The sequence below is a fragment of the Vicugna pacos genome, chromosome 16, assembly GCF_048564905.1.
Source record: "Vicugna pacos chromosome 16, VicPac4, whole genome shotgun sequence".
Classification (NCBI taxonomy): Eukaryota; Metazoa; Chordata; class Mammalia; order Artiodactyla; family Camelidae; genus Vicugna; species Vicugna pacos.
The window spans coordinates 58,370,422-58,385,229 of NC_133002.1; the positions used below are offsets into that span (position 1 = coordinate 58,370,422).

Sequence of the window (14,808 nt, forward strand, 5' to 3'; positions counted from 1 at the left end):
AGAAGGAAGAAGTGGGAGAGGCTGCTGCCTAGCCTGTCCCGACAGGGCCACTTAGTCCAGAAGGTTCGGGAAAATGGACCCTTCAGTGCCGGGCTTTCTGAGCTCGCCACGCCCAGGGCCGTCCTCCAGGCCAGGGCCACCAGGGCTGCAGGCCTGGGCATGGACTGTGGCTGTTGCCCACCCTCTCCTGGCCCAGGCACTGATGTTTACGAGGAGTGGCACCAGAACACGCACTGCAGGGGACAGCCCCACCCCCGCTAGGCTTCAGAGGCGCCGTCCCACCTCCATGAAGTGAGGCAGTGAGCACAGTGGCCAGGGTCACTGGAACTCATGACCAGCTTGGGCCCTGCCTTCAATGCCTCCTCCCACCAAGGGACAGTTGCTGGGCCGCACCAGGCCCCAGGAGACTAAGTCGGTGGGCACAGTTGCCAAGCAACTGCCGTGGAATGGACACAGGAGAGGCCTTAGCATCTTGGGCCCAAATGGGCCAAGAGAACAAGGGACTCACACACAGGAGGGAACAGAGTCTCCTGGGAGCCTCCCCAGCCCTCAGCAGCCAGACAGCTCTCCTTCCCAAGAGCTCACCTCGGCCATAACCACACACAGAGCCAGACAGGGTCCAGTTACTTCATTTTTACTAGTTCACATTTTCAGCAGACAAATCAAGGTGCAAACAGGGTTTATTTCACATTAATATATTAACTGGATTTTTTTTTGGTCAAATAAATAGGGAATTCTCTTTAAATAACCATCTCCTCACTTGAAGGCCAGTCCAGGAGCAAATGAGAGCAAATTTTAGTGCGTCCAGGGGGCATACTGCCAACCAGGCATGAAGCTCAAAGGGAAGGGGGCAGGCTGAGGGGCTGGTGAGAGGTCACGGACAGCACCCTGGCCGGGCCCCAGGGATCAGGTGCTGTGTTCCCCGCCTGCCCCGCAGCCTCCAAATGGACATGCACTCTCCAGTTCCAGTCCAAGAAGCCCCTTCTAGAGGGAAAAGCAAGAAGGCAAAGGGAAACAAATTCCAGAAATACTAGCAGGGAAGCAGAAAGGCTCCCTCCCCTGTCGCAGGGGCCTGGCCCTGATGCCACCGCCCCGGCAGCTCAGGGGAGAGCTCCAAAGGTCAAAAGTGGTGGCAACAGGATGACCAGGACAGGACAGGGAAGGGAAGGTGAGCGAGACGGAGGCCGAGGCTGGCTGGGAACGGAATGTGGGCCGACAGTCCGGCAGGAAGGGGGCCTCTCACAGCCAGGCACAGATTAGAGTGGGGGGAATGTGAGTAGGGCCTGGCAGGGGCCCCGGGGAAGACACGTGGCTGGTCTGACGGAGCTCGTGAGGCTGAGGATAAAGGCGCTACCAAAACAGGAGGCTGGACTGCTGGAGGAGGTGGCCAGAGAGTCCCTCCGTGTGTAGAAGCCAAACAGGAACAAGGGGGACGCCCCCAGAGATGGGGGGAGGGAAGCGCCTGGGGGTTCCGGGCTCGCGTGGGAAGCTGGGAGGCGCCGCTCCCGAGTCAAGGGGCCCTTCCCCTCCTTCAAAGACAGTTCCTGGTAACTGTTTTATAATCAAACCTGGAGGAAGGACAAGGCTCTCCCATCACCTCCCACCCCAGACTCAGCCCAAGGGGAGGGGAGGAAAGAGCGATGAGAGGTGGGAGGAGGGGGTGGGAGGGGTCTACTGGGTCTTCTTATCTTCTGGGGGGTAGTAGGGCGGTGGCGGAGGCTGGTTCTAAGGGAGAAAAGAAAGAACACATTAGAAAGGTCAAAATAAGACAAGATTTCCCCCGCCCCTAAACCCCAGCCAGCTGCAGTGGTGGGGGTCCCTCCAGCACGTGGCCACTCGCTCACCGTGGGCATGTAGACGTTGTGCGGGTTGCCCGGGTTGTAATAGGCGCTGGCAGCTGCTTCTGCGGCCTTGGCTTCAGCTGCGAGAGCACACACACTCAGGATAAGCCCCAGAGACCAACCCTCCCCGCCTCCTCCAGCCGCCCCTGGAGCTGCTTTTGGCCCATGACCCCAGCCCCTCAGTGCTGAGGACCCGGTTTCATCAAAAGAACAGTGACTAACGTTTCCTGAGCACTTACAGCGGCCACACTGTCCCATCCAGTCCCTTGACACCCACCTCCCCTTCTGAGCTTTGCCACAAACCCACCAGGTGGTACTGTTAGCACATTCTGTGGATGACAAGACTGAGGTGCAGAAGGAGACCTTCTTGGCCCCAGGGCACACAGGTGGCTAAGGGACAAAGTGGGGGCTGGGATCTAGCTCTTCATCACAAGGCCACCACGCGGCTGGCCCCTGGGATTGTCCCTAGGCCAGTAGTCATTCATTATTTGGGGCTCCTGTATAACCATGGGGAGGACAAGGCTAGTTCCCCCAGGGCTGCAAGCAGCCCAGGAGCCTCACCTGCAGAAGTGGAGGGGACATCGGGGCCACTGACCGGAGGCTCCATGGGCCCGGGGTAGGGTGGTGGCGGGGGCTGCACGTATCCCATGGCTCCGTCCATCATGGGAGGTCCTGGATAGAACTCTGCTTGGCAGGAGAGTGACAGGGACCCAGTGAGCAGCCCAGCCCGGGCTCCCTCCCAGGCCTCTCCAGCTTCCCCGTCAGTCCTGAGCAGGTCAAAGAACAAGTTTCCCTCTTCGACCCCCTGACCTGGGTGGGGGTGGTTAGTGGGTGGGTGGGTGGGGTGAGGGGTGGGCAGCAGAGGACACACTCACCAGGTGGGGGCGGTGGATAGGGGTAGCCAGGAGGGCAGGGGTACATTCCATTGGCGACTGGCGGGGGGAAGACATAGGCCCCGCTGGGCATGTAAGAGTAACCATAGGCTCCGTTGGGGGCTTCGCCTCGGGAGGCTACAGCACAAGGGGAGAGAGAAATGAGTGTCGCCTGCCTTGGGCCTGGAAAGAGGGCGGGCCCACTGCCTGCCGAGCAGAGCTGCAGGGTCCCAGGAACGTGCACAGCAGACGTGCCTCACCCTACCCACTCCGCTGCTCACCCATGGTTGAGTTGGCCTCAGTCAGGGATGAAGGGAGGGGTCAGAGCTGGGGTGGGGGAGGTCAAGGACAGGCAGGGGGCGGTGGATGGAGGGAAGGAGGGAGGCTCAGGGATGGGGTAAAGAATGGAGCTAGGTGAGTTTGGGGACGAGCTGAGGAGGTCTGCTGGACACATCCCAGGCGACCTAAAATGGCTGCCTAATGGCAGCTTAATGGTGAGGGTATTGTGTGTTTCTCTGAAGCCACAGTAAAATGTCCTCGAGTCTAAACAGCTTTGTCTAAATGTTCTATACCTGCTCCATGCAGGAGAAACCCAGCCTTTGAGGGACAGGAGGCTGATCCTAATTACAGGCTTCCTCCCCATCTCCTAGCCCGGTTAGAGACTCATCTCTTGACTGCTTCAAAAACAAAACAAAAACGAACCGAAAATAAAAAATGAAACACCACACACATTCGATGTGTCCTCAGCTCCTAATTTTTAGAGCCCTGATACCTTGAGATGCCACCTGTAGCATCCGTTGTCCAAATTCGATGGCACCCCCTGCCATAAAGGTCAACTTGTACGATGCAGCGCCTTCCCAGCCACCTGAGAAGGGAACAGTGCATCAACAGCTCAGGGAAGAACATGACTTACGTCCAAAGAGATGGCAATTCGTCCACTCCAGACCCTACCCACTGCCTGGGAAGCTGCGGGAGAAGGGCTGCTCTGGCGGCCACCCACATCGCCCACCAGCGCTGCAGGCCGGCCCGCCTCCGGCCCACGCCTGCTTCACCGTTTGGAACTGGGGGCTTTTCCTTCTCAGAACAAGCTTGTCTTCCCTCCCCCAGCCTTGTTGGCACATGTGCACTCAGGCCTCCCACCCCCAATAAAGCAGCTTCGCAGGAGCGGACACACTCAGCAACACCTGAGTCAGCTGGCCTGCACAGCTGGCAGCCCAGGTGTTGGTCTCAGAAGCTAATCCAGAGCCAGGAAGAGGACAAGGCTAGGGTGGTAAGGATCCAAAGAGGATGTCTCCCGGGCAGCAGTCAGAGGCACCCCAGCGCACCTCTCTGGAAGCCCGTCCGTGTCCCCAAACCCCCGTCACCCACCTCCTGCTTCGGCCTTCACTGTTCCCTTGATGTAGTTTGCCCCAAACACAGGCTGCTTGATCTCACAGTCCTTCATCAGATAAAATGGCATCATGAAGGACTGCATGGCGTCCTTCCCCTTGGACAGGAAGATGACCTGCAGGGAGCGAGGACGAGAGCCATCACCCCCCTGCACCAGGGCCCATTCATCCATTACTTCCGGTGTGTGATGAGTCCACTCCCAGGACCGGGCTGGGCACTCTCGGCACCAGGCCAGAGTGCTTTGTAGAGTACGAGGCCTCGCGTGCAGCCGAGCTGGAGAGGCCAGATATGTGAATTCACAAGAAAAACGTGTGGCTCACAGAGAGCATGTGTGAGCTCTGTCATCTGAGGGGTGGTGAGGAGGTGGAGGATGTGCAGCAGAAGTGAAGGGGCCTGGGGGGCGAGGGTGGAGGCGGGGAAGGACTCCGGAAGGGGGTGTCCAGCCCGAGCTTCACAGAACTAAGAGAAGGGAATGGAAGGGGGCCTCAGGTCCGGAGAGCAGCGGCTGTCCTAACCTTCTTGCGGGCTCACGGCCCAAACACCAGCAAGTCTCCCAACCCTAGAATGGCGAACCCTCTGTTTTACACCCACAACTTCGATCTGTGACTGAAGATGCCAACTAGAACCCCCAGAGCTCAGGCTGTGAGACTCCCGTCTCCACTAAGGCCTGTGCTCCTCTTCCTCCAACCATCTTTAAGTCTAGCTCTTGGGCAGTCACAGGCAGCCATCTTTTCCAAGAATATCCATTTGTATTTCTCTGGAAGTCTTTCAGCCTGCCTGGATAACTCTCAGGCAAGGCCCATCCTGCAGTCTGGCACTTCTCGATCTGCAGGGTTCTGCCGGGCTCTCTGCCCAGTCCGGAGACTGGCCACGCTCTTGTATCCTGTTTACCACATTTATCACCCTGGATGTGCACAAAGGCCTCGTGGGCTACTTCAGAAATCAAAAGAAAAGCCACCTCTCCCCTCCAAGCCCAGGTCTGCATCTCCACAGCTGCATCCAACTCTCCACAGAGATTCTGCAGCAGCAGCTCTGGAATTTGCATGGATTCACTGCCCAGTGGTCAATTCACCCACGCAAAGAGCCAGGTGGTCCTAGAACTAGGAGCATGTGACAGAAAACCACGCTAACTTTCACTGGGGTTCAGGGGCCACTGGACTCATGAGGCTGAGGCTGACCTAAGACTCTCATCAACCTCCAGGAGCCACGAGCCTCCAAAACCCCTTCGCGCTGCACAACTCACCCGGTATGGGGTAAGGTAGACGGTGCCCTTCTTGGTCCCCTTGAAGGCCTCTGGCACGTTTTTCATGTCATTGAATGTAAGTTCTACATGGTCATAGGACATTAGGATGCTGTGACGAAAAAAGAGGAAAGGCCCTGATGAGACAGCTGGAGTCACGACCTGTCACCTCCAGGGACTGGATCCTCCCACTGAACAGCTGCTTATTAGTAGCTGCCGGCATGTTGTCTGTTTCACCACTGCTGGGAGGAAACTATTAAGGAAGCCACGGAAGCAACTAGCATGTTGGGGTTCTATAGAATTTCCCCAAACCCCACCCACACAGCCCCTAAGTGACCAGAGTAGAAGAGCAGCTGCAGGACCCGGGGGATGCCATAATCCCCTGAATCAGTTTAGATTATCCGGGTTAACCCTTCCATTTTCTTCCAGGTCCTTTTCCAGAGGTGTGGTTTTGGTTGGTTGGTTTTTTTAAGTCTCATAAAATGAACATTTTAAGACATGACTCTACACATTACAAAAGGACTCACTTACGGGTTCCTTTAAACCTGGGGTTCTTAAGCTAGGTCTGGGGGGGGGTTGTCAGTCCATGAGCCCTTGAGATGACTGTGTACCGGCATCTTCCTGGGAGAGTCCACAGCCTTCATCACTCTCAAAGGGTTTCAGGACTTGGGGAATAAGGTTAACTATTTCACAAATCAAATTTTAAGTACTGAAAGTAAACTTCAATCACTGTTTACACAGTTATTTCAGAAATGAGGCTGAAGCATTTTCTAAAACAAGGCACATCATTATGTAGCAGCACTGAGCCCTAAGCCCTAAGCCAAGCCACAGGAGGCCCAGCAGGACAGATACAGTCTTGCCCCAGAAAAGTCCCACTGAGAGAAAAAGAAACAGTCCCAGGAGATACTGCCAAACAGCGTCAAAAGGGTTCGTCGGGGCCTGGACTGGCTTGCACACAGAGACTACATGTCAGGAGCAATGTCCCGTGTCTCTGATTACAAGACAAGGTCCAAGTTCATATGGTTGCATTTGTCTTCTTTCTCCTCCCAGATATCACAACTTCCTTCACTGGGGAGGGGTAAGCGGGAAGGAGGACCAGTACCAGAAAAGAGAAGACAAGCTCAGAGAAAAGAGGTCATTATCGGGAACAAGCTGGCCTTACAGACCCGGAGCAGGTACGACGGAGGAAAAGTCAGCATTCTGAGGTCTGGGGCTCCCTGAGTGTTCTCTGACTCATCAAGAATTCCCGGGTGACAGCCCTGGGCTGAGCACTGTCTTAATCAGCTACTAAGCTCTGATCCCACAGGGTCTTCTCTGGGGATTCACTTCCTGCGATGTTCCTTCTGCCTTCAAGAGGTGCTTTAGGCTCAGCATCGCTCAACCAGGGCTGGCTGGTCCGATTCTCAGTGCCCGAGGAGCAAGAGAAGTCGTCCAAGGAGCCCAGATGTAGGAGGAGAGACAGAACTGACGGGGTGGGCAGGAAGAACTTGGAAGTTGGGAGACCTCTGCTCAAGGGAGTGAACCAAACCAACAGGAATTCAAGGGAAAGAGGCAAAGACAGGCCTTTACACCTTTACAGGAAATGTGTTACATACTTGACAAACATTAACTGTACAATTTCACCTCTGGGCCTCAGTTCCTCATCTGAAAACTGAGCTGTTCTGGAAGGCTATATACTGGCAGTTAAGCCTACTGAATTTGGAAACAAGACTCCTATCCTGGAATCCCATCTCTGTTACTTACAGCTCTGTGATCTCACGCAAGTTACTTAACCTCTCTGTGCCTCACTTTTTCTACGCGGAACATGTGAATAGTATCTTCCACACAGGATTTACGTATTGAAAAAGAAAGACGAAGTACAGTCCCTGACATATAGTAACATAGTAAAAACCCATAAATGGCCATCATTTTTGCCTAAGGCTCTTCCCATTTCTTAAAGTCACCTACTCTCGGAAAGGAGCTCAAAAACTACCCGCAGACCCCACCTGTCTCTCCAAATCTCGGCCCCATCCAGCGGCCCCACCCCATTCCCTGGCTGATCACAACATCCCGGCCCCTCCCTCACGACCCACCCACCTTCCTCCAGCCCCGCCCCCAGCCGTTACCCCCCCCAACCCCTTACCCCTATCAGTTTCTCTTCTTCACTGGTTTATTCCTCACCACCCACTGCCCACCGCCCACACCCAGCCCTTCGGTCCTCCAGGATCCTCCTGCATTGTTTTCACCTCTCGGTGTTGTTGACGATCACTCCGCCGCCCTCCGAGTGGTTCTTGTTGAGCGCCATAGTCTCTCGGAAAAGGGTCCCGAGACTCGGAACGCAGTGCGCTTGCTCTCCTCTTCGTCCCGCCCCTTGTGGCGTCGTTCGTATTAGAGTCAGCCAATCACACCTCTTGCGCGGAGGCTGGCCCAACCACCTGACCCCGGACGTCACGTGCTAATAGTTTACTCCCTCTCCCCTTCCCCCCGGTTTCTCCTGCATCACAAACAAGTTTAAGACTACAATTCCCAGAAGGCAATGCTCCCTCAACCTCGACCTTTCCCTACGCTAATGAAAGGATGCATTCTGGAACTTGTAGTGTTCCAGACCTTAGGCCTGGATGGACTTCACTTATTGCATGACTAATCGGCCTACGCACTCCCTACCCATCTCCACCCGGTACTCCCAAGGACCGGAATAAATAGTTGGGCGCGTCACAGGCGAATTAATCAATAAAGGCCCTGGACGCAAGAGCTCATACCTACTGGCGTATGTAACCTAACCAATGGGGACCGTAACCTAAACCTGGTTTATGGAGCACTGAACGCTTACTGGGACATCTTCATTCAATTCTCTACCGTTTAGAGAGCGCTTATTGTATCTCTTATCTCCACCCCACTTGAGTAATCGCTGAGCCACATAAATGAGTGCGAGATCTCGTTTCTGTTCCAGGACGTAGTGGGCTGGCTGACTGACAGAGAAGAGTCGGGGGAAAAAAAAAAAAAAAAAGCTTCTGTTGCTTACAAGAAATCAAACCCAAAGCCCCGAGGTGGGCGGGGAGAATCTCCGTGCGGGGAGATTCTGGGCCCTGCGCCCGCGCCTCACTGTCGCCTCCGCCGTAGCTAGCCTCGCGGTGGCGCTGCTTCCTCTAGAATGTTTTGGCTTCGCAGTCCAGCCAGAAGATTTAAGCAAAACTCGAAATAACTAAATGGAATTAGGCACAATGCTAGACCGACAGTTTACAAAATAGGGCTGACTCATTGTGACCCAGAACTGGGTAGCCCCCACTAGGTCGCTGTAGTTATATAAACTACCCCCAACCTCCGAGGTGGATCTTTATGGGGGAATGGAAGGGGGAATGGAAGGGGGAACGGTCTCACGCCTTATGTGGCTGTGATGGTGTATGCATGCTTAATCTTAAGGGATCAGAGTTTGATTTTAAGCAGACAGCTGATTTCCTGACACTTTGTGGCCAACCTTGAGAATCCACCTGCTTGATTTTCCTTTTGAGTGAGATTTCCTAGGTGAAGGATCTAAAAGTAGAAAACAGGTAAGGTAACAGCCTTCTGTGGGGTCTTGTGCAAAAACCAGGTTGCACCTTGCAGGACAAGTGCCCCGTTGACATGATGAAATCTGTCCCAAAGGGTTAGGTTAATTTCCACACATGCAATCTCTGCAGCGGTTGAAAAGTCAAATTCTATATGCTGATATGGAAAGATGGCTAAGGTTTGTTAGTGCAGAATGTTGTATAAGTACACTTCCGTTTGTAAACGGCACAGAGATTCCTTTAAAAACTAAAAATAGAGTTACCGTATGATCCAGCAATCCCATTCCTGGGCATATATCTGGATAAAACTATAATTTGAAAAGATACATGCACTCCAATGTTCGTAGCAGCACTATTACAATTTTACAATAGCCAAGAGGTGGAAGCAACCTAAATGTTCATTGACAGATGATTGGATAAAGAAGTTGTGTACACACACACACACACACACACACACACACTGGAATACTACTCAGCCATAAAAAAATAATGAAATAATGCCATTTGCAGCAACATGGATGGACCTAGAAGTTATTACACTAAATGAAGTAAGTCAGAAAGAAAAATACCATATGATATCAGTTATAGGTGTAATCTTAAAAAAATACAAATGAATTTATTTACAAAACAAACAGACTCACAGATAGAGAAAACAAACTTATAGTTACCAAAGGGGAAAACGGTTGGGGAGGGATAAATTAGGAGCTTGGGATTATCAGATACAAACAACAAGGTCCTAATGTATAGTACAGAGAACTATATTCAATATCTGGTTATAATCTATAATGAAAAAAGAGTATGGAAAAGAATATATGTGTCTGAATCACTATGCTGCACACCAGAAACTAACACAACATTGTAAATCAACTAAACTGCAATTAAATATATATATATTCTTCCATTTGCATAAAAAATAGGCAGTAGAGTGAGGGGACTCACCGGGATCTCTGGGCAGCAGGGACCTGTTGCTGGACCCTCAAGCACATGGGTAGCCTCGTCACGACTGTCCTGCCTGATGTGCATTTCTTTGCACCAGAGACCTGGAAACTTCTTTTCAAACATCCTCTGGCTAGGTATGACTGCTGGGGAGGGGAAGGGTTCCCCCCTCCACAGCGCACCTCCTGGCCCAGGCAGGGTCGGGTTTGGGTGCTGGAATTCCCTTGGAAGTTTCACCTCAGGCCACCCTCAGCCTGCAGGAGCATGTTGAGAAATTTTCACCATGATCACTCAATCTCGCCACCTCTGTATGTGATGAAAGTTTCCTTCCACCACGCAGCACTCTCTGCTGCCGCTGCCACAAGGGGCATCCATAAATGAGACTAATAAAAATATGGTAGTGTAATAGAAAAGAACAAATCTGACTCCGTATTAGATCAGTTCCTTTGGCTTGAACGCTATGCTGTTTCTCATGCTGAGTCATGCTGGCTCTGCATCTTTTGTAAAAGACTGTTGCCTAGAGCCTGAAATATACAGGAGAGCCCATTCTCAAGGCTCTGACCTTTAAGGGTATAACCCTTCCCCATTCATATAAAGATAAATAACATTTGTCTTGTTGGAGGTTTGCAGGAACACCACGCTGACCTGATCGACCTGGCCTACGTGGACAGCTGCAAGAACAAAGGATTCCAACACCAAGAAGTTTGCAACAACCAACCACATTCTCTCCCCTTTTTAGTATAAAAGGAGCCTGAATTCTGACCTGGGGAAGACGGTTCTCCAGGATGTTAGTCTGCCATCTTCTTGGTCTGCTGGCTTTCTGAATAAAGTCTCTATTCCTTGCCTCAACACCTTGTCTCCTGATTTATTGGCCTGCAGTGTGGCGAGCAAAACAAGTTTGGACTCGGTAACAGTAATATTCAAAACAAACATATACTTGTGAAAAAAACTGGATCTAGATCTAGATATGACATTTTGGGAAAGACCCACCCAGACATTGTGTCTGGCTTTATTCCACTGAGGCACAGCTCTGGGAATTGGGGTTGGTAGGTGACTCAGTGTGCATTGTACTCTTTGGTACTGTTTACTGTGTGCATTTTAAATTTTAATAAATTTCAAAAAAAAAAAACCCAGAGAAAACGCACCCAGCAGTGGGTGTGCAAGGACGGCTGCTATAAGGGCCAGAAGAGGGAAGATGGGGCAACAGTGCACTCCCACCCCGACCCATTTTCGGAACTGGGTGGGTGGCAGACACAGGCAGGTTTTGTTGGGCCTAAAGCCTATACAATGTTGGAGATCCTGTTTAAGAACTAAAATACACAATTAGGAACACAGAGCTGTGGCCACCCTGAAGCCTCCTAACAGGAAGGGAAACGTGATGAAGAGGAAGTGGGGGCGGAATGAGATAGCAGGCTTCACGGAATCAGGGTGAACTGTCCAACTTTTGCAAATTTGATAAAACCACTTGACCGTGTGAACAGGTTGTTAGGGCTGCTCCCAGGCGGTGGAGGGGGCGGGTCCTTTCAGGTACCCATGATGAGGGGCTCAGGGGGATTTCATTCCTGAACCAGATTTGTGGCCAAAGGTCCCATCTGAGCCCAAGTCCCAGAACGCAGACAGCTCTAGTCCACACAGGCTCTGCCTGTTTCCAGAAATGATCACTTTTTGCTGAGCTGCAATTGCTCCTAATCTCCAGACCGAACCTTCTGGAGCGTTGCTAAGCAGGGGTTTAGGTAAGCCTGGCATATTTCTCCCATCGCTACAGGACAACCAGGCGGGGTTTAGGGTGACTGGGCCCCTGTTTCCATCACCTCTTTACTCCCTAGAAGCTTCATCTATTTGCCCCAGAGAGTGGAAAAAATATCATTTGTGCTGAATGAAGAAATAATTTTCTGTGTGTCCTGATGTTAAAAAGGTTGTGAAGCAATTTATCAGATGGTGGCTTTCCCTTTTTTTTTTTTTAAACTTGACCCACAGTAAGAAGTACATTTTTATATCCAGACCCAATACACACAGACATATATTTATTATAAGTGGAACTGAAAGAGTAAAAGCCTGTTTGGGACTGAAAGAGTAAAAATCAGCCCAGACTGAAATAGGAACAAAACAAAACAAAACAAAATGGCCCTGCAGTCAATCAGGCTGGGAGGAGAGACTCAGACAAAACCTGCAGCAGAGCCAGCAGGAAACCTGGTTTCTCCCAGAGTTATGCAGTTCTTTTTTTTTTTTTTTAAGTTTATTATGATTTTAATTTTATTTTTTTAATGGAAGTCCTGGGAATTGAACCCAGGACCTCGTACTTGCTCATATATGTTAAGCATGCGCTCTACCACTGAGCTATACCCACCCCCCTTTTTTTTCATGCAGCAGTTCTAAGTTGGCACAATTCCCCTCTCTGTCAGCAATGCTGCTTTCTTACCAATGATACCCCTAGACAAGCTTTGCAATTCCCATCTATTGCTGGGCATGCCCCAGTCCCCAACCGCTCACCTGGTGACAGCCCCCAGGCCCCAGTTAATCCCCACTGTTTCTAATTTCTGCTCAGAAACAGCACCCACTCCAGAACTAGTCCTTGCTTCCCACAGACTCCCCTCAGACTCCCTTAGAAACTAAATTAGACACAACTGCTTCCCCCCTCCCACTCAGGGATGCGTGGTCATCCCGTGGCAATCCTGGGCTGGCGTGCCTGCTGGTGGCTGGCGGAGGAGGCTCTACCATAACACCCTTCCTGAAACAATACCTACCCTCACTATATGCTACTAAAGGACACCATTCGGTCACGCTAGTTATGAGCACATAGAAGTCGTATTGCAACAGTGCATGCAGAGGAAAAGGGCAATTCAGATGTTCCCTCTTATAAGGGACCATTTACAGGAAGAGAGCTGTCAGAGCTTCTGTTTGGCCAGAAGTTACTGGGCTTCTGACTGAAGACAACTGGGTAGGTGGGTGTGGTAACTAATTTCCCAGAGCAATCTTAATGCCATTAAAGTTTACCTAAAAATTGCTTAAGCATTTTATCATGAATGCTATATTTTCCCCAGAAGGAGACTGTGAACTGTATTAGCTAAAAAAAAAAAAAAAGAAATTACCCCAGCCTAGGTTTGGGACAATTTTTATTATGATGTACGCTGAGATTTTCTGTACCTTAAAACTGCTAATTTTTCTGCCCTAAATTGATTTTGCAGTCCTCAGCTTGAAAACCCCTGTTCCAGAAGGAGGGATGGGGCTGTGGGGGAGGAGGGGGGGAGGAGAGGAGAGTGCTGGAGTTGAGGGAAATAGCACCCACCCCGTCAGAGGCTGGGACCTGCATCTGTAACGGGGGTGGGGGGGCAGTGAGGGGGCCTTCCCGGCACAGATCCTCCCTCGCCACCCCCGCAATGTCCTCCACCTGCCTCTTGTTTGTGGAAAAATTTTAGCCTCCTCCAAGTTCCAAAGAATAAATTTAATCAGAGAAGTGAGAAAATGCAGAAGCAAAGGAAACCAATCAAGCAAGACAAAATAATAAGGGGGGGAGGGTATAGCTCACTGTAGAGTGTGTGCCTAGCATCTATCAAACAATGTACATAAATAAACGTAACTACTTGCCCCCACCAAAAACAAAAAAGACAAAATAATAACAACTTTGCCATTACACAAAGCCAAGGACCTTTAGTTCCTCCTCAATGGCTATAGATGATATTCTGATCCATGTCCCTTGCTTGCAGAGACTGAGACCCTCACAGGTGGAAGAAGTTAACTGCGTGCTGCCCACAAGCACGAAGGCCCCAGACCTGCTGGAACCAGAAGGTGGATGATGCAGACTCCCGATGACCTCACCACCGACCCATCAGAAGCATGTCCACGAGCTGATCACACAGCCACACCCCCTCCCTCACCATGTCTTTAAAAACCTTTCCCTGAAAGCCAATGGGGAGTTCGAGTCTTCTGAGTCTTAGTTGCTTGGACTCCTTGCTTGGCGCCCCGAAGAAAAGCTACAGTTCCCTTCACCACAACCAGGTGTCAGGAGGTTGGCTTCACTGTGCGTGGGCCAGCAGACCCGGGTCTGGTTCAGTAACGCGTGCATCCACCTCCTGGAGCTGAAACTGTCCCGTATTTATGATTTCCAAATCAGTTCACTAAAGGATTGTGTCAGTGAGATTTAGGTCATTCTCAACCACTTGGTGGGGAGGGTAGCTTTTTAAGATATTATATCTTTGCCTCACTTTGTGTGGGAGGCGACTCAAAAGACCACAAGGCATTTTTCCATCTCTCAACCAAGAGGGCAGGCAAACCTTCTTGTTCCTAGGGCGGGCTTATGGGTTCCCTGACACTTGTTCTCAGCTCTGGCTAACATAGAAGTTACCAGACACTTTGAAGGTACAAAGCCCCAGGCTTCTGTTGGAGCCAAGGCCTACTGCATGCAGCCGGGGCTGTAGCAGCTAAAGGGTGCTAGGGGGCTGAATGGCTGGACCTGGAGAGGGAAGGGGTGCTTTCAGAGCCCCAGGACAGGAGCAGAGTTTGAAGAATTCTCCAGTGGTAGCCCCCAACCCCCTCCGATCCTGTTCCCACAAGGCAATCCCAGGAGGTGGGGTGTGGTCACTGCTTTGGGGTTTGTATGAAAGGGTCCAGCTATCTGAACAGAGAGAATTTGCTATAAAGAATTAACACCGGTCTAGAGCTAGGCATGTTGCTTTCAAGTTAGGTCAATAGGTAACTGAAAAGGTGGGAAAAAAAATTCTAAGGTGTCCCAGCGGTGCCTGAACCTAGGGCTGGAGGACCCAAGGGTGAAATAATTAAAATATAGAAGCTTGAAGGAAAAGCCCCTGGGAACTAAAACCCAGCTCTCTAGGGAACACACGCTCGCTGGTGTTGGTGTCTCTGAAGGGGGCTCGAGGTAGTTGGTTCTGCAAGGGTTGGAAAGACTACAAACTGCATTTAGCTGCTGCTCAGGACCAGCAGCAGCCCCAGTAAAGCAGCCTTCCTGCGATGAGGGAACAGCCAGCAGCTGGGAAGCGCCTTTTCTTCTC

General features: G+C 51.3%; 1 protein-coding gene across 2 annotated transcripts; it reads right to left on the reverse strand.

Moving 5' to 3' along the window:
* Positions 1-618: 618 nt before the first annotated feature.
* WBP2 (WW domain binding protein 2) lies at positions 619-7,984 on the reverse strand. 2 transcript variants are annotated; one of them, XM_006220272.4, is made up of 8 exons: positions 7,568-7,978; positions 5,346-5,454; positions 4,082-4,217; positions 3,486-3,578; positions 2,717-2,851; positions 2,403-2,525; positions 1,845-1,921; positions 619-1,725 (listed from the first exon to the last, which is right to left on the reverse strand). In XM_006220272.4, the coding sequence occupies exons 1-8, from the start codon at positions 7,624-7,626 to the stop codon at positions 1,672-1,674; spliced, it is 786 nt and encodes a 261-aa protein (XP_006220334.1). In that variant the 5' UTR covers positions 7,627-7,978; the 3' UTR covers positions 619-1,671. The 2 variants fall into 2 exon arrangements, with proteins under 2 accessions (XP_006220334.1, XP_072795692.1); XM_072939591.1 differs by lacking the exon at positions 2,717-2,851 and having other exon boundaries at positions 7,568-7,984.
* Positions 7,985-14,808: the final 6,824 nt, after the last annotated feature.